This window comes from Pygoscelis adeliae, unplaced genomic scaffold (assembly GCF_000699105.1).
Source record: "Pygoscelis adeliae isolate BGI_AS28 unplaced genomic scaffold, ASM69910v1 Scaffold172, whole genome shotgun sequence".
NCBI classification, from domain to species: domain Eukaryota; kingdom Metazoa; phylum Chordata; class Aves; order Sphenisciformes; family Spheniscidae; genus Pygoscelis; species Pygoscelis adeliae.
The window spans coordinates 111,263-136,882 of record NW_008824338.1 but is presented as its reverse complement, the minus strand read 5'-3'; the positions used below and the strand labels follow the sequence as shown (position 1 = coordinate 136,882).

Genomic DNA, 25,620 nt, shown 5'->3' with positions numbered 1-25,620 from the left:
GATCTCGTGCACAGATATGCATGATATTGCACAAGATAAGTCTCCAAAAGTCACTAATTCTGAGGGCTTAGACATGGAATATCAACAGCAAGGCTTAGAACAGAGCTAAAAGAAAAGATTACAGATTGGAATCTTAACAAAATAAATGATGTAACATTCAAGAGTCAGGAAAGTTCTTGACCATCATAGTGATGCAAGTTAAACACAACTTCTTCCACAGTGGAAGTAAAAGAGTAGATAGAAAGGGAACAAATCTGGTGGAGAAGAGCAATTAGATGTGAAGATGCTGACAAATAAAGGCCAGAAGATTCACATGAGTAGAACAAAGTAACTATCACAAATGAGTCCAACTGGTATTTGAAATTTAAAATTTGTTCTGCTTTATCTATACTCATGCAATTCTGTGTTCATTTCTCAGATATACTAGCAAAAACATTACAATTTTCTTTGACTAGAATCTTGTAGAAAATTAATTTAAAGTTTGTGTAATGGAACAATCTCACAAGAGACAGCATATTTTAAATGGGATTTGTTGTCTTCTGAAGACTGTTTGTACCAAAACATTCACAGCAAGAAAATAAGTAAATAATGGTTGTTTTTAGTGCAGTGTCTATGCCAGGTACCACAACATCATTATGCAGGAAACAAACACATATATTAAATTAAATGAAGAAGAGAAAAATGAAACTGAAAACATGCACAAAATCAATAAAACTGAAACTCTGCTAGGTTGAAACTGGAAGAACCAAAGTGTTGGACGAGGCCAAAAGTATTCAGAAGAAACAAATACAGTATTCTAAAAAAATCCACATTTTCAATCTTTCCATACTTTCTCAACTGCTAGTTTGCCTTGAAATCTGAAGCTTCACTTTTTTTTTTCTTGCTTGTCTTTGTTATAAAAAGCGCAACCGTCTACTCAGAACACCAAAATATTTCCCCATTTTTTTCTATCAAGCACAACTGTTCAACGCATATGATATGTTGAACCTCTGCTACAAAAGACTTATGAGAAATTAATTCAGTGAATAAAGGCATGGAAACTAAAACTTTTAACTATATCATTGTTATTGTAAGATAGGCCAGCTTTTTCTGAGCTGTCCAAAATGCTCTGAAATTCAGTGAGGGGACACAGGAAAAGTGTGCTCCTGCAGAAGTCTGTCATATCTTCTTGGCCTTCTGTCTTGGGAGGAAAACCAACATACAGGTAGGGACTGCAATATGGTTTAGTTCAATAGGTCTGTGGTTAGCACTCAGCCAGGGCAGGAATCAAAGAGTGTCCATGCCCGCTAGCGTGTATAGAGACTTAAATTTGCAGCTATCTATAAATGTACTTTCTATTGTGGAATATGTTCTTAAGATTGTGGAATATGTTCTTAAGTACATATCAAATTTCAGGGACTGTTTTGAATTGGAGAGAAGGTTTAGCATTGAAGGACACAATGTTGGACAGAGAATTTCAGCAACACCACGGCAGGAATTCTACCCAAACCTTCAGCTTCTATAACAAAAGTAGATATTGAAACATCTGCAGTCAGGGCCTTTCCAACTGCTTTCTGGGAAATCACACCTAAATCTGAATTGAGAGGAAAATGGACAAGTGAAAAAAAAAAGCGTGAAGCACAATGACACTCCATCCAGCTTTTTTCTTCAAATAATTGAACAGACAGACAATGGTGATACTCAAAATTATTTCTCAGCCAATGTAGGCAATATTCTCCTCCAGTTTTTTTTTCTGTCTGTACCATTTTGGAAGTGATAGGAATATCCATTAATTCTTTCAGGCCTTCTTTCTACATTAGTTTATCTAGCGCCAGCAACAAGCAACCACATTTGGCATGAAACTAGACTCTAAGCCCTAAATATCACATGTAAGCATGGAAGATTTTAAAGAAAAAGAGAGTTGACAAGCAAATGCCTAGAGTGCCTGTGTAAATGGCATACTGTTTGTAGTTTTGTGAAGCAGAGCATCTTGGTGTTTGAAACTGTTTCCTTAAAGGCAAAGCTTTTGCAGAATTTTTTTTTGGCTTCTATTTACCCCAAGCTATGCCCACGTGAGCTAGTTAATCATATGTATACTTGTATGAACACATTCTGTGTGAACTAATGAATTTGTTAGGAAAGAGGGTATTTTCTGAGCATGTACGTATGTTATTATCTGTAACAGGGCCAAACTAAAGTGAAACAATCCTCACAAGAACACACACACAGTCCTCAAAGACTCCAAGGCAAATGGCAAAGCCTGGGAAAACAAAAGAGGAAGCTCAACCACATTAACTCAGGTAATTTGATCCAGCTTTGTTGTGCAGAGGTCAGATAACTGCCATTTTCCTTCTAATTGTGATAGTTTCATGCATTTGTAATCTCAATTGGCTAATTGATAAAAGAGTACAAATACTGCTTTCATTTTCTTTTTGTTAAGAGAAATGTCTTTTCATAACTTATAAATCACCACAGAGGTGTAAAACTTCAGATTTCAAATATTAGCAAATATAATGAACGACCACCTAGAAATAAAGGTAACTAGACAAGATACACTAAATTCCTAACAGGAATAGACAGCTCTCTTACTATTTGCTACCAACACAGGGCCACTGGTTGCTTACAACTACCACAGCCTTAGCACAATTGTTCTAGACTGCATCGTGATACTCACCTCACACGAGGTACCATCATACCCCGGGGGACAGTCACATAACTCCACTGCAGACGCCACCTTTCTCCCAGTTGAAGTGTGGTCAGCAGCTTCAATGCTAACGCTTCTTAGTCTGGATGTAACAGAAATTAAACAGTTAATGTAGCAAATTAGATGGAAGCACATGTGCAGCTGGATGCAACAAACAGTATATAGTGACATTCAGTGGCTTGTTTATGTTTTCCTGTTTAAAAATAAGGAGGTTTTCATATTCATCTATTTCTTCCTAAACTACATGTCTGTAGGCTTGTTACTACTTTTGTCCATCATGTGAGGGAGGCTATGGTCAGACACACATTGATAAAAATAGATTAAAAAAGTCTCACAGCACTGTATCAGTAGATGGAAGGCTATTCCTGGCCTGCAAGCCACAAGTGCCAACTTGCATTGCAGCTGTATATATAGCAAATTTGACACTAAGCAGTGTCTTCAAAATTTATAAACCACTACTCCAGCTTTCTAAAACATTACATTACTAAGTTTTGGTTATAGGGTATTTTTATTTTGGAGATTTGACCTCTGAAAAAGATTTCAGCTCTGGCCAGGAGGATCTAAGTCTTATGAGCATGAAAGAAAAAGGTATGTGCATGAAAGAAAAAGGTATGTACATGAAAGAAAAAGGAAATCTTCTACCATATACCTTAGTTTCCCCAATGACAGAGAAGACAGAGTTGAAGAATTTTCTGTTCCATGCACAATCGCCCTTAAAAACTAAATGCTAGACATTGGCTAAACCAGCCATTGTTTAACCAAACACATTTTTATTTAAAAAAGCATGGAAGTATGATGAGGGAGATGACAAAAGTCTTCTGATAATCTTACAGGTACTATGTGAAACAGACGTAGTTTACCTCAACAGTATCCATTTGGGGAAAGAAATTGCGATTTTGGGATTTAATTCTTACGATAATTCATACGGACATTAAGGCATTATATAGGCTCAATGACTTCTATTTTCACCCAGCAATCGTAACAGAGTGTTTGATTACTAGAGCTACCTGAAAAGCTTCTGATGAAGTCTTTTTCAGCAGAAAATACCTTTCTATCATGACATGCATTTTGTTAAAAAAGGATCAATTTTCTTTGGAAAATGTAAAAGAAGCTTTTTTTCCTTCATGCTAAGGCATTTATCTTTTGGCTGCCAAAAAATCCTGAAAATTATTTGGATGACCTTGGATAAGAAAACATCCAGGAAAAATATTTTGTTGTTACTGCAGTGGTTGGAGGAAAGGTTAAGACAGGATATTTTCCCACTCAATTTTATGACTACTTTCAATAAGACAGACATGAAAGGTAAGGGGAAAAAAAGGAAGACTTCTGAAATTAGGATGGGAACTTCAGAAAAACAGAAATTTTACCATCACTGGGGATATGACTGGACTTCGGAGGGACTACCATTGTGGATTATGCAGTTAGAAACTTAAATCTTAATTTGATGATACTAGAACCTCTGTAAAAGGTTCTTGAAACTATTTTAAGGGAAGGATGCATGTTCCTATCCAGATCTTCAGTAAGATCTCTCTCACTTTTCAATATTTCCCCTTCACTCCATTGCTGCATGCTTATTTTGCAATCATCCTTTTGAGCTTTCCTTACAATAAGATAACCAATCTCTAGGATATTAGATATCAAATGCTGATGACTTTAACAGTAGAAAATCTAACAATTTAAGGAGAAAAATCTGTAAATGAAGAAACAAATTACTAGTAAAAGGCCAAGTTTTATTTATCCTTCGAACTACAGCTAGTTCCCTCTTAGCACAGATCTTGGAACAAAGAGAAGCTTACACACAGAAACAGTCCACCCAGTATTGTCCCACATTTGTATTCACTGAATTGTTCCAATTTTCATTACGTTCTGCTATTTGCTAAATGGGATTTTAATGTGTTTAACAATTTTTAGCATTAACAGTTACTCAGTGAAGAAAGCTGCAGTGATTTTTTTTTTCCTCCCATTTTGATGTTGCAATTTTGATTCCTCAATGCCATTCTGCATTCATTAAAATACATAATGCTGGCAGTAATGGGGCACTGGATCCTGGAGATGCATGAACAATCTGAGATTCGACATCGAGACCAAATATTTAAGCTGACTGTTACTGTCAGCAGGCAACTGTTGACTTCTAAAACCAAACAAGATTAAAAGGGAAGGGGACGTTTCAGGCAGTATCAGCATAGTTTACTGTCTGCTATGCTGGGCATCTGAATCACATCAGCTACATAAGGCACATGAAGTACTGACCCAATCATTGCTCATTTGTCTTGAAGCCAATTCTGCATACAGAAGAAAACCCTCGGCCTTTCCTTCCCTCTTTCTCCTTGCATCTAGCACTGATTCTATATGTGGTTGCAAGCAATCCATGATCTTCAGCACCACAATTTCCAAGTGTCTACAACATTTACCATCAGTGGCCACTCTGAATGTTAAAACTGAAGAAACAGTGCTACTAAACTTCCTTTGAAGCACAAGCTAACAATATTAAATTAAACAAAATAATAAGAGAGCTGTCTTTTCCTGGCCTGTTGCTTCTACCACAGATGGACTTAACTGCAACAGTTTGGAAGATCTGTCAAGTTAGAGCAGGATCTCAATTTAAACCCAGAAGTTATAATCACTTTCAAATTGATTGCTACATTTCTGTGTTCTCATTTTTTATCCTACTTGATCATCTAAATGAAAGCCCAGTCTTTTGAGGAAGCTTCCTAATTATGCCATAGAGCAATAAACATTCTAAGCTTAAAATGACCCAAAAAATGTTCTCATATACATGCTTGAGTCAAACTCACCATTACTGCATTAATATTGTTTAGTAACTACTTGAAAGTGCTACTGATTAACTAATGTTTCTAGTAGGCTAAACTAAACAAGGGTGAAACATATAATCTTTAAGTTAAATCTCTTGCTTACTGGAGACAACTCGCTGAATTTTTAAGTCTCTTTCTACGTGACTGTAAGAAAGTTGCTTAATCTTACAATGCCCCCATTCCGGCCTCTTCTCAAGCACAGATTATAATAGCACCCTTGGAAATCCTTACACATGTGGTGTCATTATCCATGTTGAAAACTTTCAGTATTTAAATGAACAGGTTGCTTAGTATAGCAATCTCTAATTAGCACGTTGCATAATTCTGCTGATGCTTTGAGGCAGAAATTGTCATTCATGAAGGATCTAATAACCCTGTAATATTTCTGTCTCTCTGCCAGACCCTCTTTACTCTCTCAGAGGAATATCCATCTGTCCACCACACATACCTGTTTAAAAGAGAATAAAAAACTCTTAGTTCATATCTACTTATCTACTAAGGCTTAGCTCTACGTTATTTCTTTGGCAAAAATGTCTTCCTTTGGAGCCCATCAACAGTAGTCCTTAATCAGCCCAAGATACTACAAAGAATATCCTCTTCATTGGGTCTGGACATTTTCCCTGCAGTACTAAAGGGGCAGAATACAGAGAAAAGAGTTGTTTTGCATGATCTTAGAGTTATGAGCACAGCTTTGCACCTAGTATGTTTTAGCATGAGTGAAAGTCAAAAAGAATATAAAAAGTCAGAACTGAGGCATACCCTGAAAATCAGCACTATGCCTACAACAACAGATCATAAGCTGGGCTGGATGACAGTAGATGCTGTTGCGACTACATCATGTGACTGGGAGCATGCACGGTTCTGAGAAGATTTAACTCCACCCAGTAAATCCCACCCTGATGGGTGAAACTACCATTCCTCCAGTTAAATCAAAGATGAAAAATGCAATTCATTTACTTGTGATTGGAATTTCACGCCCTCTCTTCTGTCACGCTAAACTGCAATGAGCTCCCTGACAGCACTCTATAAAATGTGTCTACTTTAGAGCAAACTATTTTCAAAGACTTCTGGACATGCTGATGGTAATCACAGTAACACAGTAACCATTGCATTCTTCTCTGCTAGTGACACCATAGGGACAGCTAGAGATGTACCAGTAATATAAAACCGTTTCTAGCAAAAAATTTACTCTTCAAAATCACTTCAGTCCCTTCCCCTAACCCCCTTTTAAATAATTGTCTTTAAGGGACCAACCTTCCTAACTATAATGTCACTACATCTAGAAGATGGTGGCTACTAACCTGCAAAGCATAAATTATATGTTTGTCCCAGAGCACTTCTTGAAGAATATTTCCAAGACACTTTTTGAGAAAGTTATCTATAACACACCACTAAGATGTTCCAAAGGCTGTATATGAACAAGACTACAAAACAGTGAGGCACCACACATGGCCAAATGGCTAAAGCAGTAATCTGGGATGCAGACGGCGATGCATAGTCTTCCAAACGTGCCACTGACAAGTCTGCCGCTTCTTACTTACAAGGCACGAACTACAGACTGTGCCAGTTCTACATGTGTGTGCTGACCTGAGCTCTGTGTTGTCGCCCAGAGGGGATCTGATCTGTCCCACCCCCACTGTTCCACAGTAGAGGCAAGATGGAGCCAGTACATGTCCAGCAATGCACTTTCTTTGCAGATTTTAACTGCCTAGCCAAAGTGTTTTTTGTAGGAAAGCTCCCCTTCTCATTCTAGTGCAAATGTCAGTACACAAACGTATGTAAACCACTGATAGCTGAAGTTTGCATTTCCCATAACACTTAATAAGACCTTTGGCCCAAACAAAGTCAATCATACATATCTCCTTTAGAACAGCATAGCATAAAAGCCGCTATTGTTCACCCCAGAATTGCTCCTGCACTCCTTTAGTTTGGAAAATTCTGACTAATGGGTTTTTTTTTATTTTATTTGAATGAGAACAGGGTGGAGAAACAACACTCACTGAGCTCCCACTAGTCTCAACTGTAAGCTGTGGGTTAACAGCTTCTTATGGTCTGCTCATAGGGCATGAGAGACAAGCTCTGGCCTGGTGGTTTGACTCTCCTCTAACACCAGGGTGGAAAGGGCCATGAAAGGTTTTCAAACTGGATGCAAGGAGATGCAAGATTGATGACCAAATGAGCAAATTAGGAAACAGTTTGGCTCAAACTCAAGCTAGTTATGATTCACAAACTTATTCACAGAGAGGTAATACATACTAATTAGCCACAGAAAGAGAAAGAGATTGAAGAAACATGATTTCTTTTTGCAAGGAAAAAATGTACACTGTCAAAGCTCAAATCAGAAAACTGCATGCTGTTGACGCAACCTGCCTTTCAATTTAGGATGTATTTTAATTACCTAAGTAAGTATTCAAATGATGGTTGGATTGCTTAAGAAATTTCACAGTAGCAAAAACTGTATCTATGCTCTCAGCAAATAATCACTTATGTGCTATCAGCTCCCTCCATTCCAAATTGCCTTACACCGCTGAATCAAGTGATGTATAGGTTAGAGAATATTTCAGGTTTCATGCCTTGTGAGTAGAAAACTACTATGTTATCATTTCCATTGCACATTTAAAAAATATTATTTATGCCATCTAACTATTAATGTATAGACAGAGTGCAATCATACAGTATCAGGAGAGAGGCTGTCTTCTAGCCCACCTGGAATATTTGCTCATGCACTTACGAAAATTTTAAATGCAAGATGAGCTTTACAGGTTCAACCACACTGCAATCACTGAGATAGAACTGTGTCGTCTCATATAACGTCTCTCATTTTATCGGAAGGCTCAAAAGAGTTCACATGAAATCAGTGGTTTTGAGCAGTCCAGGCAGCAACCTGACATAAATCAAGGGAAAGACTTTGGGATTAGCCAGTTCTGTGTATGGTACTGATTAAAAACATAGAAGACTCCCCTCGAGCCACTTTTCCAGCTTAGAGACTTAGGATATTCTTCTCTGGTCCACTGTTAATGTGGCCCTGTATGCTCGTTACATGGGGAAAACAATATATAAGCAATATATCATCTCTTACTTCAACATGTCATTACTGCACTCCATGATTTACTATATACATGGGAATTACAGTGTTCACAAAATAAACATATTTATAGAACTGTCATTCATGCCTTCATAGTCCATGTGATTTCATTTTCTTACAAAGCTGCTTCTTTCTGTTGCCTCTCCTCTTCCTGCCTACCCAAAATGAAAAAAATACTAACAACTATTTGAAAGTGTAAATGAATGCTATGGATTTCATGATAATAAATTAGTGTGTTTTACATTACATCAGCTTAATTCTCTGAAGAAAGAAAACAAGTATTTTGAGAAGCTGCCTGTAGCAAACGGACACGTTTCCCACATTCACCTGTAGATGGCATTCATCCCATAGCTGTATGTGGCTCTTATGAGGATCCTCTTCACATTTGCAAGGATAGTCATGAACTCCCTCCTGCTGACTGGAACATCAGTGCCATGCACAGAGAAAGATTCTGGTTTCAGCACAATTTCTTCAGTGTGCTCTTCAGAAGGCTGCAGGTGAATGCCCCCTTTTGGAGTGCTGATTCTCAAGTCACCTCCCTAGATAGAGCCATGGGAGAGAGAGACATTTAAATATGAAAAAAGGCAGGAAAAAAGCTCTATCTGTAGCCAGTTGGGGTACAGGATTTATTGAATAATATATTTTACAAGAATAATAAATATCAGGAATAACATTCACCTTCCATAACCCTGAAATGGATTTACCTGATAAAGTTGAAAGTCAGTGCAAAAGAAAGTTTAGGTTATTCAGCTAAAACCTAGTGTCACGGTTTTGCATAGGCAAAAGCAAATTCATACAATGCCGAGCTGCACAAGAACAGGTCTGCTGAAAGAATGTGAAAGTGTTACCTCAAACAACCAATTATTTTATTTCTTCATTCTTCCTGATGAACAGGAAGAATATAGTTTTGCAAGCTACTGCAATATTGCCAGAGGCTCCTTGAGATACTGAAGATTTTAGTTCTCTGAAGTGTGTCCATTTTCTCATACTATAAATTAGCTGAAAGTATGTGCACGCTGCTGTTTTGTGTCCTCAACCACCAGGTTTCACACTGAACATCTGAAGAAGTAGGCAATTTTCTTTTTTTTTTTTTTTTGGTGGCTGAAAATAGTCACTTTACCTCTATGATGACATCAGATTGAACCATCAATTGAACCGTCTCTTCTTCCTCTGTGAAGTCATAGGAGACTGTAAATTTCAGATGTCCTCCAGCAGCTGCTACCTGGGGCAAAAAGAGACAGAAAAAATGCAATTAAATGAAAGAAAACAGGCCTTAACCATTTGGTGGCAGTTTTCTCCACGTCAGTATTTCCCAGAAATAGACTTCTAGTGTTGCAAAACTATATGCAGATACCTGGGGATTACAGCTCTCTGGACCATTCCCTTCTTGCTCAACCATCTAGAAATCACGTTTAGTCGTTTTTCTTCTATGCCTGCCTATAGCTGCAAATTCCTTAAACACACGGACTAACAAAGTAATCAGAAACAGATCTGAAATCTATGCAAATTTCCACTTGATACTGACATTAGGCTTTCAGTGTATTTCAGTTATATGGTCCTCATTTAGGCTGGGCCTCTACATCAGCAGCCTTAGCAATCTTTAGAAGATTCAATAATTTCGGTTTTGTTGATGGGGCAAACTACGAAAAAAGAAAAAAGCCCAGTGATGTTTTTCTTAGAATGAACTGTAACCTAAAATAAAGTAAGAATTTTCCCTCATGGAGTCAAATCAATTTCCTTTAAAAGAATGCTCCAGCCCTTTCTCTCAGTTTGACTCAGCCTTCAATGTGAGAATTCAATAACCAGGCTCTCGTGTCATGCCAATGTATTTTTTCTATGCTCTTTTAGCCTCCAAAACCATGGCACTGACAATAGCTTTTCCATGAAAAAATGGAAAAAGTAGATCAGTTTTAGGATGCAAATCAAAAGCTGCAGACTTGAATGACAGAATTCAGTACAAAAACAGTGCTTTTTGTTAATTGTTTGGAAGCAGCATAAGTAAATGAGAAGTTGCAAGAGCTACATTTTGGTTTTTAAATGCATCTGCCTCATACTTCAGTGCAACATAAGCCTCCTCTCAGACACTATTAAAATCACAGGGACCCTTCTGCCCTTCCAGTGCATACTGCTGACCACAGAGCAAACTCATGAGTCTTCTACAAAGAGAATAACCTGGTTATTCTCGTTCTCTCACATAACGTGCTATCTCTTGTTCATCATACTAGATGGTTTTGCACTCAGTAACAGAAAGCAGTGAAAGTCATCAACTTCATTATTTTATGATGCATCTAATTTAAGGGGAGAAAAAAAAGTCCTAGTATTTAAGGCGTGGAAATCAACTGATTTTGAATTATCCACAAAGGTATAAAAATCCATTATCTGCATCTGAGGCTGTACAGCTAATTGCTAGGTTAAAGCCAGATAATTCACTCCAATTCGTAACCCAAAGCTTGGATCATAGAATCATAGAATATCTCAAGTTGGAAGGGACCTATAAGGATCATCGAGTCCAACTCCCTGCTCCTTGCAGGACTACCTAAAACTAAACCATATGACTAAGAGCGTCATCCAGACGCTCCTTGAACTGTGACAGGCTTGGTGCTGTGACCACTTCCCCAGGGAGCCTGTTCCAGTGACTGACCACCCTCTCAGTGAAGAACCTTTTCTTAATGTCCAATCTGAACTTCCCCTGATGCAGCCTCATTCCATTTCCTCATGTCCTGTCACCGGTCACCAGAGAGAGGAGATCAGCACCTCCCCCTCCGTTGCTCCCCTTGAGGAAGTTGTAGACTGTGATGAGGTCACCCCTCAGCCTTCTCTTCTCCAAGCTGAACAAACCAAATGACCTCAGCCGCTCCTCGTAAGTCTTGCCCTCAAGACCTTTCACTATCTTGGTCACCCTCCTCTGGACACACTCTATGTCTGATGTCCTTCTTATATTGAGGCGCCCAAAACTGCACACAGTACTTGAGGTGGGGCCACACCAGTGCAGTGTGGAGTGGGACAATCACCTCCCTCGACTGGCTAGCTATGCTGTGCTAGATGCACCCTAGGACATGGTTGGCCTTTTTGGCTGCCAGGGCACACTGTTGACTCATATTCAACTTGCCATTAACCCAAACCACCAGATCTTTTTCCACAGGGCTGCTCTCCAGCCTCTCGTCCCCCAGTTTGTATGTATAAGCAGGATTACCCTGGCCCAGGTGCAGAATCTGGCACTTGCTCTTCTTAGATTTCATATGGTTGGTGATTGCCCAGCTCTCTAGTCTACCCAGATCTCTGTAAGGCCTCTCTACCCTTCAGGGAGTCCACAGCTCCTCCTAGTTTAGTATCATCGGCAAACATTGGCATTGGATGTTTACCTACATAGTATCCAAACCTGTTAGGACCAATGCACCTACATTCAGCCTTGACTGGAACACCATGAAAAGACTTTTTTTCCTTAGACACACCTTTTACAGCATTTTTGTTTTGCCTGTGGTCAAGGCTAAACACTGGTTTATAACTGTAAGAAGAATGTAGAAAATTTAGATATCCGAAATGCTGCAAGAAGTACCCAGAATTGCTTTCAGCTTTAGACTAACATTTTAAAAGAGTAACTTTTGCAGAATTTTATCATTTCTGTTTCAAGTTCAAACTAACTACAAGGATTCAAGAAAGTGAAAAAAATGGGGAAACAAAGATTGTGTAGTTTCAGGCAACCTATAAAAACTATGTATTGAGACAGGTTTTACTTTTCCCCAACTACATAACCTTTACCTTAGTAAATGAAAATCCAACTCAGGGAATTGATAGGTCATACGGGGGGGGGGGGGGGGGGGGGGGGAAGGAATTGTTCTGATTTAAAAGAAATGCAGATAGAAGAGCAGTCAGCAATGAAACTTTGACAAAAAATCTGTTAGAAAGGAGTAGAGAAACAGATAATAGTTTAGAGAAAGCAACCAGAATGGATTAGGTACTTCTAAAATATATATAAACAGGAAACACTAGAGGGAAGGGGTGGGTTTGACTAGTCCAGAAAAAAGAACGCTAAGAGGGCATAGGAAAACAGTTTACCAAAACATAAAAGACTGGAAAAATGAAATGACCATTTTTCTTTTCCTGTGGCAACTGCAGGGAAGGGATGAAGAAGATTCAGCTTGAGTATACAGAAAGCTTTCTGACTGTAATGATGGCCAAAACAGTATCAAGTTACTTGAAAATGTTATTGAATTCCTTCATTAAATGTTTAACAGCAGTTCAAACATGTCAGAGATACTCTAGGTATGATGCCTAAGAGTTGGAATATGGCTAAGAAGTCTCTTGAGGTCTCTGCTAGCCACAGCAGTCTGAGTTTCATGGCTGCAACTGGCAAGATTTGCATATCACAAACAGGATCGGACATTGAAGTCAAGGTCCCAAAATGGCCCTTATCGGAGAGAGTACCTGGTAGTTCCGAATATATATTTACCCTGTGTGCTGTATAATACCAATGTAAATTAGGAAAAAACCCCAAACTTATATAAACCAGAAAGTACTACTTTCTTCTGCCATTATTTATAAAGGTAATTTCCTTCCTCTGTATAATTAAAGTACAAGTTCACTCACAGGCAAAAGAATTCAGTCAATCCATGTGCTGCATGAACAATTATGTCTCATCTAGTGCAAAAAATACTTTTCACTGAATTTTGAATACAAGGGCGATACGGAAGTTGGGCACCTGTGCAATCCCTTCATTTTGATGTTGTTCTCTGCATCACCCGAAGATCCAGAGTTCTGCCTCAAGGATTGTCATCTGAGGCCACATCAACGCCGAAGAGAACAAAGCATAGAAGTTTGCCTTGCTGGTGACAAAGGCATGTATTGTTGAGACAAGAATAGCTGACTAAAAATGTCAAGGAAGTTCCACAGAATTTACTTTATCTCTCCCACCTGTTTTTAGATTAATACATCAAATATTTCTTCCCAGCTCAGGAGGCAGAATCTACGTGTTCAAGAGAAGTCACAGACTCCCCAAGAAATACAAGTATAGGAAAGAGAAATCACAGCTATCTTAATTCTAATCCGCCAAGTTTCTGGCAGATAGTTAGTTTTTTTGGTTGCTCATGGTTAACTGTACTTCTATGATGTTACATGTAGGATATAACCAGAGAGCAGACAAGACTGGTTACGACATCCTGATAGTTGCATTCTGGATCAGCCAAAACCCTCTGAAGCAGGAGAGATGGCTCCTTTCCTGTGAACAAATGGCCATGCTCAACAAGAAGAATGCTGGAGGGTAGGAGGAAGCAGTCAGTACTACCTTGTGTAAAGCATGCTTTGATGTTATGCCTGTCACGCTAAAATCACTTTTAAATCAAGACAAGTGATAGTAAACCACAAATATTTACAGCATTGAAAACAAACAGCATTGCTACAAATATTTGCAAAGCCATAGATGAGGAAAGCTTGCATGTCTTTATAAGGAAATCAAATTCTAGAAGCCTTTCTCTTCCTCCACTTAGTCAGTCTGCTGTCAATGCTTTTCTGAGGCAAGCTGTCAGGACCTCTCCTGCTAATGTCATTGGAGAGCACCTCTTTCTTATACAGCTTTTATAACCCATCTTATTCTTGAATCATTTGGTGATTCCCATTCTCCCTCCTCAATGCCTCTTGTAACTCCGCCTGTAAAGTTTTAGCACTTACTCCACTACACTAGATGCTGCCTCATTTCTTCTGAACAACATCTGCCAAATGTAACTTCAGAAGATCAGGAGCTACCTCCACTAAACAGGGTGCTGTTTACAATCCCTGTAAGAGCAGTAAAATGCTCTTCTGTCAGCCAGGAAGAGACTCAGTTTGTGATTAAAGCAACTAAATATAGTTGCCTGTTTGTGAATTAGACGACCATCACCCTCTTGAGTGGAAGCCAGATGGAATATACTGGGGTATCTGATAATCTGATATGGCACTATGTGGCTATGTGTAGACAACTGAAAGAAGTCCTTTTTATAGTCAAAGGAATCTAGAAAGTGGCTGGTCTATGGTTTCCTCACCGATGGATGACTTTCAAATCACTTCATAAAAAATAACTTGGAAGACAAAAAATACATTTCACAAATGAATAAAGTATTACACATTAAGTGTATTATTGAAATAAATCACATCTACCTTGCTCATATGTTTAGTAGTAGAATCTATATCAGAATGGATTTAGCTCAGAAAGGCTTTGATCTCAGGCCTAATCCAAGAGAACATGACACCTTCGAAAGCAAAAATATATTACTGCATTCAACTAGATTTAGACCAATAGTCATACAACACCAGACTTCAGAAATTAGTGAAATAAAAGGCATCAACAAATATCAAGAAGTTGGACAATCTTTTCCCTCTTCACTGTTAGTGGTTCTAGCAGAAATATAGTCACTGACATCTTGTATTAGAGAAACAAGCATTTCAGAGAGAGTTAATATTTTTATTAGACCAATATAGCTGCAATACAGCTATAGAAAGGTGACATGCTTTTGGAAACATGAACCCTGCTTGCGATTACATTATTGTATACGTAGACATACAATTAGAACTATACCAAGTGAACAAATGCTACCAGAAAAAGAAAAAAAAAAAAAGAAAAAGAAAAAGAAAAGGCTTACAAACATGAACAGGCAGAACATTTCAGTGGAGAAAGCTAATACACATACTGCTGAATAAAAAACCAAGGAGGAGTCTCACAGCAAACTGCTGACAGTAACTCAAGGTTCTAAAAGATAATAATATCCTCCTATTCCAGAAGACATCCCCAAACCAAACAAAAACCGTATTTGTTTCCTGATATGCCTGTGAACATTCTTTCGCTTGCTGTCATGATTGAGAGAAATGACACAGATGCTCACTCAGTCTTCCAGTGGCTCTGTCATATTCCTGGTGGCAATATCTACCACTAGATACAGTGCTTCAAGGTAATGAAAGCATATTATATACAGTTTAACATTCCCTGCTAGCCTTCTTGAATTTCCATGAAATAGAGCTGCAATAAAATGTTGAAGTTTATTTAGACTCTTTCACCTTCACCAACTCTCTAGGTACATGTTTATTTTATGACACAGATTTCAGCAAATATAGAGATATCTGCCACCATAACATCAGCACTAACTATGTGAAGGAAATCCTTAAAAAAAGTAAGATTGCTCCCAGTTTATTAGTGATGACCAATTTAGTTCATAATTGATTGGCACTTATGCAGCTGTGATACGATTTGACAAGGCGCTGAACAATGTACCATCTTAACCAATGGCTAAGTATATATGTGTTCTTCTAGCCAGCCCACTCAATGCTGAAGGGAATGGACAAAGGGCTGCTTTTCCTAACTTAATTTACTTACGTTTAAGGAAATATTCCATTGTTAATCCAGCTCTCATCTGGATTATTATCTTCTTTACGAAAAAGTAACAGCTGTAAATTTATGATATTTAATTGGGTTTTGCTGATCCAGTCTTCATGCTGGTCATAGAGTGAGGGAAGGCAGGGACTAGAAAAGAATTCCAATAGAACCATCACCAAGAAAACATCAAACTTTTATTCATTTAGTAATAGCTCTCAGTAAAGATTGCATGTTTTAGTGCTACTCAAGATCCAATTAGAGATTAAAAAGACTCTCCTTTCTTAGACAGACTTGAATTTAGATAGGATATAAAAGCTCTTCTGAGGCATTATAGTAATACTTCAGATAAAGCAGGGAGCAGAATAATCACGTTCCATTTGAATGACAGTATAGTTCTGGCTAGCTTTAAAAAAATGCCAGTTTTCTTCATAGGGAAGTTAATTTTTCCTCCTAAAAGAATGGGCTCTTTCCCCCAACTCTCTACCACCTAGAGTTCCCCCAACTCTATCCCAGCTAGTTCAGAATCCTACAGTTTCCCTGCTTAAGTACACTCAAAATTCTTCTATATAAATTGCATAAATTGATGCTACATTCTACTTAAATTCACTTATTCAGAATACTGCTCTAGAGAAGTTAACAAAATAAGGAGGGAATAAGCTTATCTAAAGTAGCCTGACTACTATATTGCTTGGTTCACTTGCTTTCCGTGAGTGTTTTTCTACCACACTGAACCACTCAAAGGGGAAACTGAGCATTTCAAACCATTCACTGTCACCTCCAGTTTCTTGAAACAGACTACTCCGATAACCAAGTCACACTATAAGAAGATTTCCAAGTCATTCTTTTCTGGAATCTTATCGAGAATGTTATGATACAGCCTCTTTAATTCTTAGTATTTCCTCTGCTGATCCTACGTAAACGCAGAGTTGAGTCAAAGATAAAGGAGTTTTATTCAATGTAGGCACTCGTTTGATCACAGAATGTTCTCCAATGTCTAAGCTATACGCTAAGAAATCGAAGAGCAAGATATAAAGCATACCAGTGAGAAAATATTTATTTGCTCTACTTTGAACGACCTTTAAGGAAAACTCAAAAAAAATCCTTTAAAACTCATTGTGTAAGACCTTCTTCCTTCATACATTGGATAACGGAGCAACACATTCACAATAAATCTGAATATTTTAAAGTTTCCCAGCAATGAAAAGAACCATCAAATCAATTTCACCCCTATGTGAAAGTTTCCTGATTAAGAGACAAGCAACACCTGTCCGCAGAGCAAGCACAACTGATAAGTAGCAACCAAAACTCTGCCAAATAGTACTTCACATGTACCTTGACCATGTCCCTCTCACATATTTTATATCAATATTTGAGCAACTGGGATCCCTTCCAGAACACATATTAGTCTCAGCTATAGCAAAGTCTTTCCTTGCACTGCATCTGATCACTAGGCAAAGAATACGCTGGCACCTATCAGAGAAATACCATGCGTTCAGATTCAAACACAATGGAAACATGAGTGAAGAAAGTACATCGAAAGGGGAAGGCATTATATTCTAGTAAGTATCTCCTTAATCATCCCTTGCAAGTATCCCGTTTTTGCTAGAATACCAGTAAATCAAGTGTAATCGGACAATCTAAAGCTTTTTGACTTTTGGTCCTGCTGCCTTTTCCTTCTTGCTCCAGAAGATGCAAGGCATACTTTTTCTTAAGTGGTTGATAACGCTTGCCATCCTGAGCATGACAATCTGACATTTATTTCCAGGCCCTTCATATTTAAAATAATTTGTCACACACAATGTAGACCAATTAAAATCTTACACAATTCTTTTAATTCAATGTCTCTGCTCTAAGAAGAAACATTTAAATGGAAAATATTACAGAATTCAATAAGAAGCTTCTTATTTGTGGATTTTCTAAATTATACCCATAAACTCAGCCCAGTCTCACTGTTACTGAGATACTGTATTAACATTACCATTTCATAACCCTGGCTTTCTTCCTCCTTGGATGAACCAGACTGCATTATTTGGAAGCAAAGAAAAATTAGATGTCTGAATAAAATGCAACAATTCACTGTGTTTAATACATAATATTGAAACATTCAATGATGTCATTGAACTCTAGAAGGAAAAATTGAATAAATCTCAGTTCCTAAGGAAGATGGGAACTGAAGGACATCAGCTCTCCAGAGAGCCCTGTGCTGCCATTCCTACTTACGTTGAATAGTTGCTCTTCCTGAACTTAGCACTGAAAAGAATTAATGGAATCAGTGACTGATTAAAAAACTTGCACAATAAGATTATACGCTGTTTCCTGAAATGTGCTTATGAATGTAGACATTTACTCTACCGATTCTCATATCTCTACCATCTTTCCCAGCTGTCATTTCCTCTCACTGGAGAAGAGAAACAGAACTGTCTGGCCAACCATTCCTGAAGTCTAAAGTCCACTTTGCTAATGATAAGCCTTTACAAAATTTATAAGCACCAATTTAGCAGGGCCAGAGTGGCTGAAGGGTCTAGGTCGGGATAAAAATACCACTTTTTCTTTAACTGTGAAGATGTTTCAGACTACTAGTGATATTGAAATCAAACTCACTATTTGAGCATCAACTCTGAGACATGTTTTTAAATGACATATCCTCATCAAATGTTTCTAAATAAAAACTGTTTACTGCTGGTCTTGTACCTGTCAACAACCTCATAACTGAAAGTAATTCTTAATTTTACTGATTAAATGTTCATCTCCCAGTTCCATGGTCTTTGGTTGCAAAGGGACAAAACAGAATTACAGTAGACATATCAATAAATGCCTTCCTGTAATATTAGAATGAAATACTAACTAAAACATTTATGTCAATGTTCAGTTCCATTAAGACACAAAACTGACCCTACCGTCCCATTTCTGGCTGTACTCCTTCATGAATATTTTAACAAGAAAAAGAATTTGCATAATTTTGCAAAACTAAAAAAGCTCATATTTCTATGGCAACAAAATCCCAGCAGGCAAGGATTATTAAAAACAAAAATGCAGGACTATAAAACAAGAGCAACTGTTCAAGTCCGAATTAAAAGCTGTTCTTAGTAAAAATATTTCCCTTAGCCTTGCTATTGCATTTAAGGGTAATCAATATTTGCATCCGATATTGTCGAGGGCATCCCGCTGTGTGATGATCTTAAAATCCAAATCCATGAATACTTCCTAAAGTGTTGCCTTACTACTGAGAAAGCTTAAACAGTGTAAGTAGCAACAAGAAATAGTTAAATTCTATTTCTTTGTTAGTACAGTTCACCAAGTTAGACTGTAAGTATTCTTGATCTTAGGCTTTCTTTTGTTTCCATGTTTGTAAAGCACCAAGCAAAATAGCTCAGGAATGTTTTTTCTAAACTTTGCCACAACAGAAAATGAAAAAAACCCTTAACTTCTAGCCAGCCGAAAGTGATTTTCCTACCTCCTTCTACTTAACTGTTTTGCAACATTACTATGGACAGTATCGTACCACAATGATGGCTGCACAAGTAATTCAAAGCAAAGTATGACATAACTAGCACTTTGGGATCCTTTAGGAAATTGAAACATATCATAATGTCTCAGGCATGAAAGAGTTGTATAACTGCAGTATTTGTTGTGCAAAATTATTCTGACAGAAAGGATATACCGTTTTTAATATCTATCAGTGTTTTTAACTTTTAAAGTGGGAGATTTTGAATGAAATAGCATGTAAATACATCAATATTTTGAAGAAAATTCCTTCTTTTGTAACGAAAATGCAAGGATACGCAAAGCCCAAATCTCTGCTCTTCAGAGGTGGCTTATCATCTGATGTAATAAATGCAACAATAATACATTCTTATTTAGTATTTTACTGCATATCATGGAGACCTCTAAGGATCACATATCAAAATAAAAGCAGTAAAAATAAACATTTGAGTATTAAACAAAGATATAGATCTGTACAAAAATGTCTCTGTGTACTATAATTCAGTGACACCAACCACAAAAAAATCCCAAAAAACCTCCTTGCATTTTGGTTTCATTTTTCAGGGCAGGGGAAAACAAAGCAGTGAATCAGAACTCCAGTGATTTTTCCTCTATTTTCAGTCAGCATAAACCACGTTTTGAATTACTTTGCCTCTGGAGCCAATGCTTCCTCATGATTAAATTCATGGCCACTTTCCTGGCTTGTTAGTTTTGCAGCCTTTCTTCCACTAACCTTATTCATGACAAGCTAACATAGTTTCGAAAAATACCTATGTTTTCTTTTAGAGAAAGAAACTGGTGTTTGATGTTAGTTGAAATGCATGCTAGGTAATAGTAACTAAATATATATATATATATATATTACAGAAAACCTGAATTTTAGTACTGTTTTACTCCAGGAACAAAGATTTTTCGGAACAGTATAGACAGCACTTAATAAATATGCTTTAAGACAGAATTAAAAAAAAAAAATCAGTGTAGATAAAACCTGTCATTCCATTCTTTATTGTACCCAAGAAAGCAATTCTGCACTTGTTATCACCATCATGGTAGTCCACAGATGATTCTTACTTGAGGCAATCCACTCATATATACGAACACTGCACGTGCACAGACGCACACACTCTCTCTCTCTATGCATATGCACACACAGTGAAAACAAAACTTGATATGCCCTCATCTTTGAAAACAAAACTGTGCTGCTGTTTAAAAAGGTAAGAAAAAACACATTTGTTTCAAAATAATCTTAAAGAAAAGGTCTTTTCTGAAAATCTTTGCAGGTAAAATTTATTTTTTTCTTAAAGTTCAAAGTCTTTATCTTTCTTAGATATGGTCTTCTATGAAAAAAGCTGTATTTCTTCTTAGAAGGCTGAAGGGAGGGTGAGCAATCAAGCTAATAAGATTGGAGAGTAAAAAGGAAGACAGAAGACAAGTGAATTGATGCCTAAGTGTAAGAAAGGAGAAATGGCATAGCTTTATAAGACCTCCATAACAGAACTTATTCTTTCAACTTCGATTTGCCTTAATGGGAGCTGACAAAAAAAAAATCCTTTCGTCATTGTGAGGATAATCTAGCTCTATGAACTTCATGGTTTCTACATTTGTCTGTGTTATTCTTAACATTATTTTTTTATTTCCTTAAAGGAAAAACATAACAAATAAAGGAAAAACATAACAAATATCTGTTCTCCATAAATGATCCTGATTAGAAAAATGACATTATTTTACAGCAAGACAATATAGGTTGCCACTTCTTCTTACCATTTTTTCCTGCAGGTGCAGTGCCTTCTGTTTACAGACTTGAAGTAATATCTTTTCTACCAATTTTAATTTATACACTGTACCTTTTATTGGAATAAAAAGGACCCTTATATTCATGAGTTATCTCTGCTTTAAATGCAGAATGATGGAGAAAATTTGCTTTGGATGAATTAATAACTGTCCAGAAAAAGGGCAAGTATACCGCCCAAGGGTTAAATGTGCTGAAAGAATCAACATCAATCTTACACTGGCATAAGCTCTATGAAAGTCATATACTGAGTCCCATTTGAAGGATTCATCATCAAAAAACATTGTAGTTCCATGAGATATGTTAACAGAGTGTGATTAATATAACATGAATTTGAGTTCACACAGGTAGAGAAAAGTTCTACTGAGATTAAATGTTCTCAGGCCTGTCAACTTCATACACTTAATCATGTGGATATTTTGCAAATTTTTTTTTACAGAAAGTGCTACGTGGATTTAAGTGAGAGTCACCTATTTCAAAGAAAGCCTCCTATTCTCTTCACAAATTCACCTTACAAAATGTCAGAAATTCCTTTACCTTTGGCTACAGAATATACTGCACAACAAATTGAGCATGAAAACTATGTGATAGTATTGTCCTATATACACCTTATTTTAATCTTCTGAAAATATCAGAGGCACCTAAAAAGTAATACAACCGTCACAAGCTTAGAGGAGAATAAATACACGACGTCTAGTTATCTAAAATTATATCCAATATGATCATAATGAATGTACAGGATAAATGTAAAGTATCCACACACAGCAATGAAAAAACATTATCTTCTGCATATCCACATTAGTCATCTAACTCAACACTGTATCTTTTGTACCTTTCCAGAAGATATACTTGACCTTACTAACTAAAAGAGATCCCTTCAATTTGCTTTCTCTGTGAATGCTGACACTTTTCAATTTTATGGAGACTTTTTATAAAGAAATTCCTTCCCTTACAGTACATGGGCACTGGGTATGTTATATCTGGTTGCTGTTATCATAGGTGTGGATACTTCTCACCGTTGATGATTGGCAGCTTCCTTCTTGAATAGATATATTTCAAACTTCACTCTTTCTAAGTATAAAAGAAGGAAGGATAGATCCATCATCTTTCAGATAACGCCCTGACTCAAATTCAGATCTGCTTGGACTGAAAAATTACTAGGATGCAGAAAAAGCCATTGGCATAATTAAAAGAAAAAAAAATCTACACAAAGATCCTTAAAGAGCAACCAAGTTAAAGGAGGGAGATACTGATATTTCAACAGACCACTAATCAAAACCCAAAAGTTGAATGATGGACTGCAGTTCTTGACTCTACTTAAAAGCAAGAACACTTTTTCCATAGCTTATTTAATGATGTTCAGCTCGAAGAGCTTAGCTAAAGATGATCAACTGAAGTGTTAATAATGAAGGATGATGTAATTCCACCAAAATGAGTCTGGATATGATGCTTGATCTCGAAAGCTTGGTGCTGTTAAAGCTACTGATTGGAATATTGAGACTGAAGGTATTCTCTAAGTTTGTGAGATTTTGTGGTGGGATGACTCTGGCTGGCTGTCAGGTGCCCACCAAGCCACTCTCTCACTACCCCTCCTCAGCAGGACAGGGGGAGAGAATAAGATGAAAAAGCTCATGGGTCAAGATAAGGACAGGGAGATAACTCACCAATTACCATCATGGGAAAAAGAGACTCGAGTTGGGGAAGATTAATTTATTGCTGATTAAAAATAGAGGATAGTGAGAAATGAAAACAAAAGTAAAACCACCTTCCCCCCATCCTCCCCTTCTTCCCAGGCTCAATTTCACTTCTGACTCTTCTACCTCCTTCCCACAAGTGGTGCAGGGGGATGGGGGATGGGGATTGTGGTCGATACATAACATTTTGCCTCTGCTGCTCCTTCCTCCTCATGCTGTTCCCCTGCTCCAGTGTGGGGTCCCCTCCCATGGGACACAGTCCTTCACGAATTTCTCTGATGTACGTCCTTCCCATGGGCTGCAGTTCTTCAACAACTGCTCCAGCATGGGTCCTCTCCATGGGGTATAGTCCTTCAGGAACAGACTTCTGCACGGGTCCCCCACGGGATGCAGTTCCTGCCAGAAAACCTGCTCCTGCATGGACTCTCCATGAGCTGCAGCTTCCTTCAGGACACAGCCACCTGCTTTGGTGCGGGGTCCTCCACAGGCTGCAGTGTGGATATCTGCACCGACATGGTCCTCCATGGGCTGTAGGGGAACGACCTGCTTCACCATGGTCTCCTCCACAGGCGGCAAGGGAATCTCTTGCTCCAGCACTTGGAGCACCTCCTCTCCCTCCTTCTCTGACCTTGGTGTCTGCAGCATTGTTTATCTCACATTTTTCTCACTCCTCTCTCTCACAGCTGCTGCGCAGCATTTTTTACCCTTTCTTAAATATGTTATCACAGAGGGGCCACCAGCTTCGCTGATGAGTTCAGCAAAAGGTCTGTTTTAGAACTGTCTGGAATGAACTGTGTCTGGCCCCTGATCTCAGAGAGGCCAGCCCTGCAGCCCCCTGCTACCAAAACCTTACCACATAAACCTGGTGCTGATTTGGTACAGCAGATCTTGATCAACAATTCTTTTTTCAGTAAGGGTATGGGATTATAAATCTGGTACAGTTAAGTCTGCCAGTACCAGGAAAAAAAACAGGTATGACGCTGAAAGACAAATGAGTTTCTATGGAATATGTTAATACTAGAGGAGCATGTACCACTGGGAACGTTCTCAGACACATCTATGACGAAGCTGCAGTAACTTCCCCCATGTATTTGAATTTTTAACTTTTATTGGTGAAAAGTTTTCCTAACGTGTAACTTTCACTTTTGTTGCCATTATTTCAGCTCACTCTTTTTTGTCCTATTCATCATGGACATGAAGAAAAAATTGTTCCTTCCCTCCCACACAAAAGCTGCCTTTTAGGTACTTTAAGACATCTGCCTCAGTCCTTATTAATTTCATTTATGTATGTTTGTCATTAAATAAACCCAGTTCTTCCTGGTTTTTTTTTAAGTCTTACCCTCCTTTGGGCTATCTCCAGTTGAAAATGGGGTCCCGGACACATCAATATCCTTTAATGAAGACCAAAGACCCTTTACAAAGTTGGGACTGCAACAGTGTCTTTTGTGGAGAGAAAAGGTTGGATGTGGAACATTAAAACAATGTTTGACATAGCAACAGTCTCACCCTGAGAGAAGGGAAGAAGAATGAGTGTATGTGCGTGCACGCAAATGTATGTGTTTTTAAGCATACAGTGAGCATACCTCCATGGAGAAGATACACAGACTCTAAAATTAGGTGCTTCAGAGCCTCTCAGAAAATATCCCACTTGATGCCGGTAAAAATTCTCATATGTTACTTTTCTAAATAAGAAAGCACTCCCTACTCTAATGTCAGGATAAACATATTTAAAGTGTAACAGCTATAATACTCAAATAATGAAGTATTATTTATAAAAAGCATAAAAAATCAGTTTAAGTAAGCTATCTATTTCTCTCAACGTAAGTTCAGTTTCTAGCAACTGATTGATTCATGTTTCCTCATTTACATCCTTGGAGAATGGAGAACAACAGTATCTACGTGCATCAGAGACCAGAAGAATGATGAAATCACTCTGAGTTTTGGTGTTATAAGCAACTGTTTGAAGAATGACTGTAATTTTGCAACCTCAAATAGTAAAGTCTCAGTATAGAATTTCATCACATGCGCCAGGATTATATATAAAATATATAAATACAAGGTCTTCTGAGTGTGATTAATGTGATTTATATACCTACATAAATTTCCTTTAATTGAATGTGTTCCTTCTTTCCTTGTTTCTGTTAGCAATGTATATTTTCTGCTCAGTTCTAATGTAAGCCAGACTGCTGGGTCCTAATAAAACAAGTTTTGACTAACAATGTAAATTTTCTGCTTCAATCTCAAACTCTTTAATATTTAGCAGAGTTTCACGCCGCCTTAGATTTAATGCAAATGGTGTAGTCTGAAGCAACGATTAACTTTATAGCTGGAAGATAAAATGTGGATAAAAGAGCTATTACTTCACAATAGCATTAGGAAAAAAAAATGATTAAAAATGTTGAGCTTAACTTAGTGCTGCTTAAAATAGGTGTTAGATGAGGACTGTGACCTACACAAAGTTATACAAGTTTCCAGACGCAGTAAGAACATACGATAAACTCTTTTACAAATGCTAATCTATATTTAAATAATACTCCTGTATTAAGTTAATCACACATAATCAGGGACTGGGGTTTTTCTGCCATAGCATCTATCTACAGGTTGCAAGTCATCGTTTTGACTCAGCATGTGTTCCAGACCCTCTGCACTTCACTTGGTCATAGGACAAATTCCCCTCCCCACTGTTGACAGTAAAATTTCTTAGATCTTCAGGTCTTTGAAATTTAAAATGGAC

The 25,620-nt window shown here is 37.7% G+C and overlaps 1 protein-coding gene across 1 annotated transcript in view; it reads right to left on the bottom strand.

Annotated features, from left to right (window-relative positions):
- Positions 1-25,620, bottom strand: part of LAMA2 (laminin, alpha 2) — a gene marked incomplete at its 5' end in the record, with an annotated part of 294,647 nt that overhangs the window by 167,299 nt on the left and 101,728 nt on the right. The window contains 3 exon segments of the mRNA XM_009319128.1: positions 2,654-2,765; positions 8,909-9,120; positions 9,702-9,803. Of these exon segments, the coding sequence (XP_009317403.1) occupies positions 2,654-2,765; positions 8,909-9,120; positions 9,702-9,803 (426 nt within the window).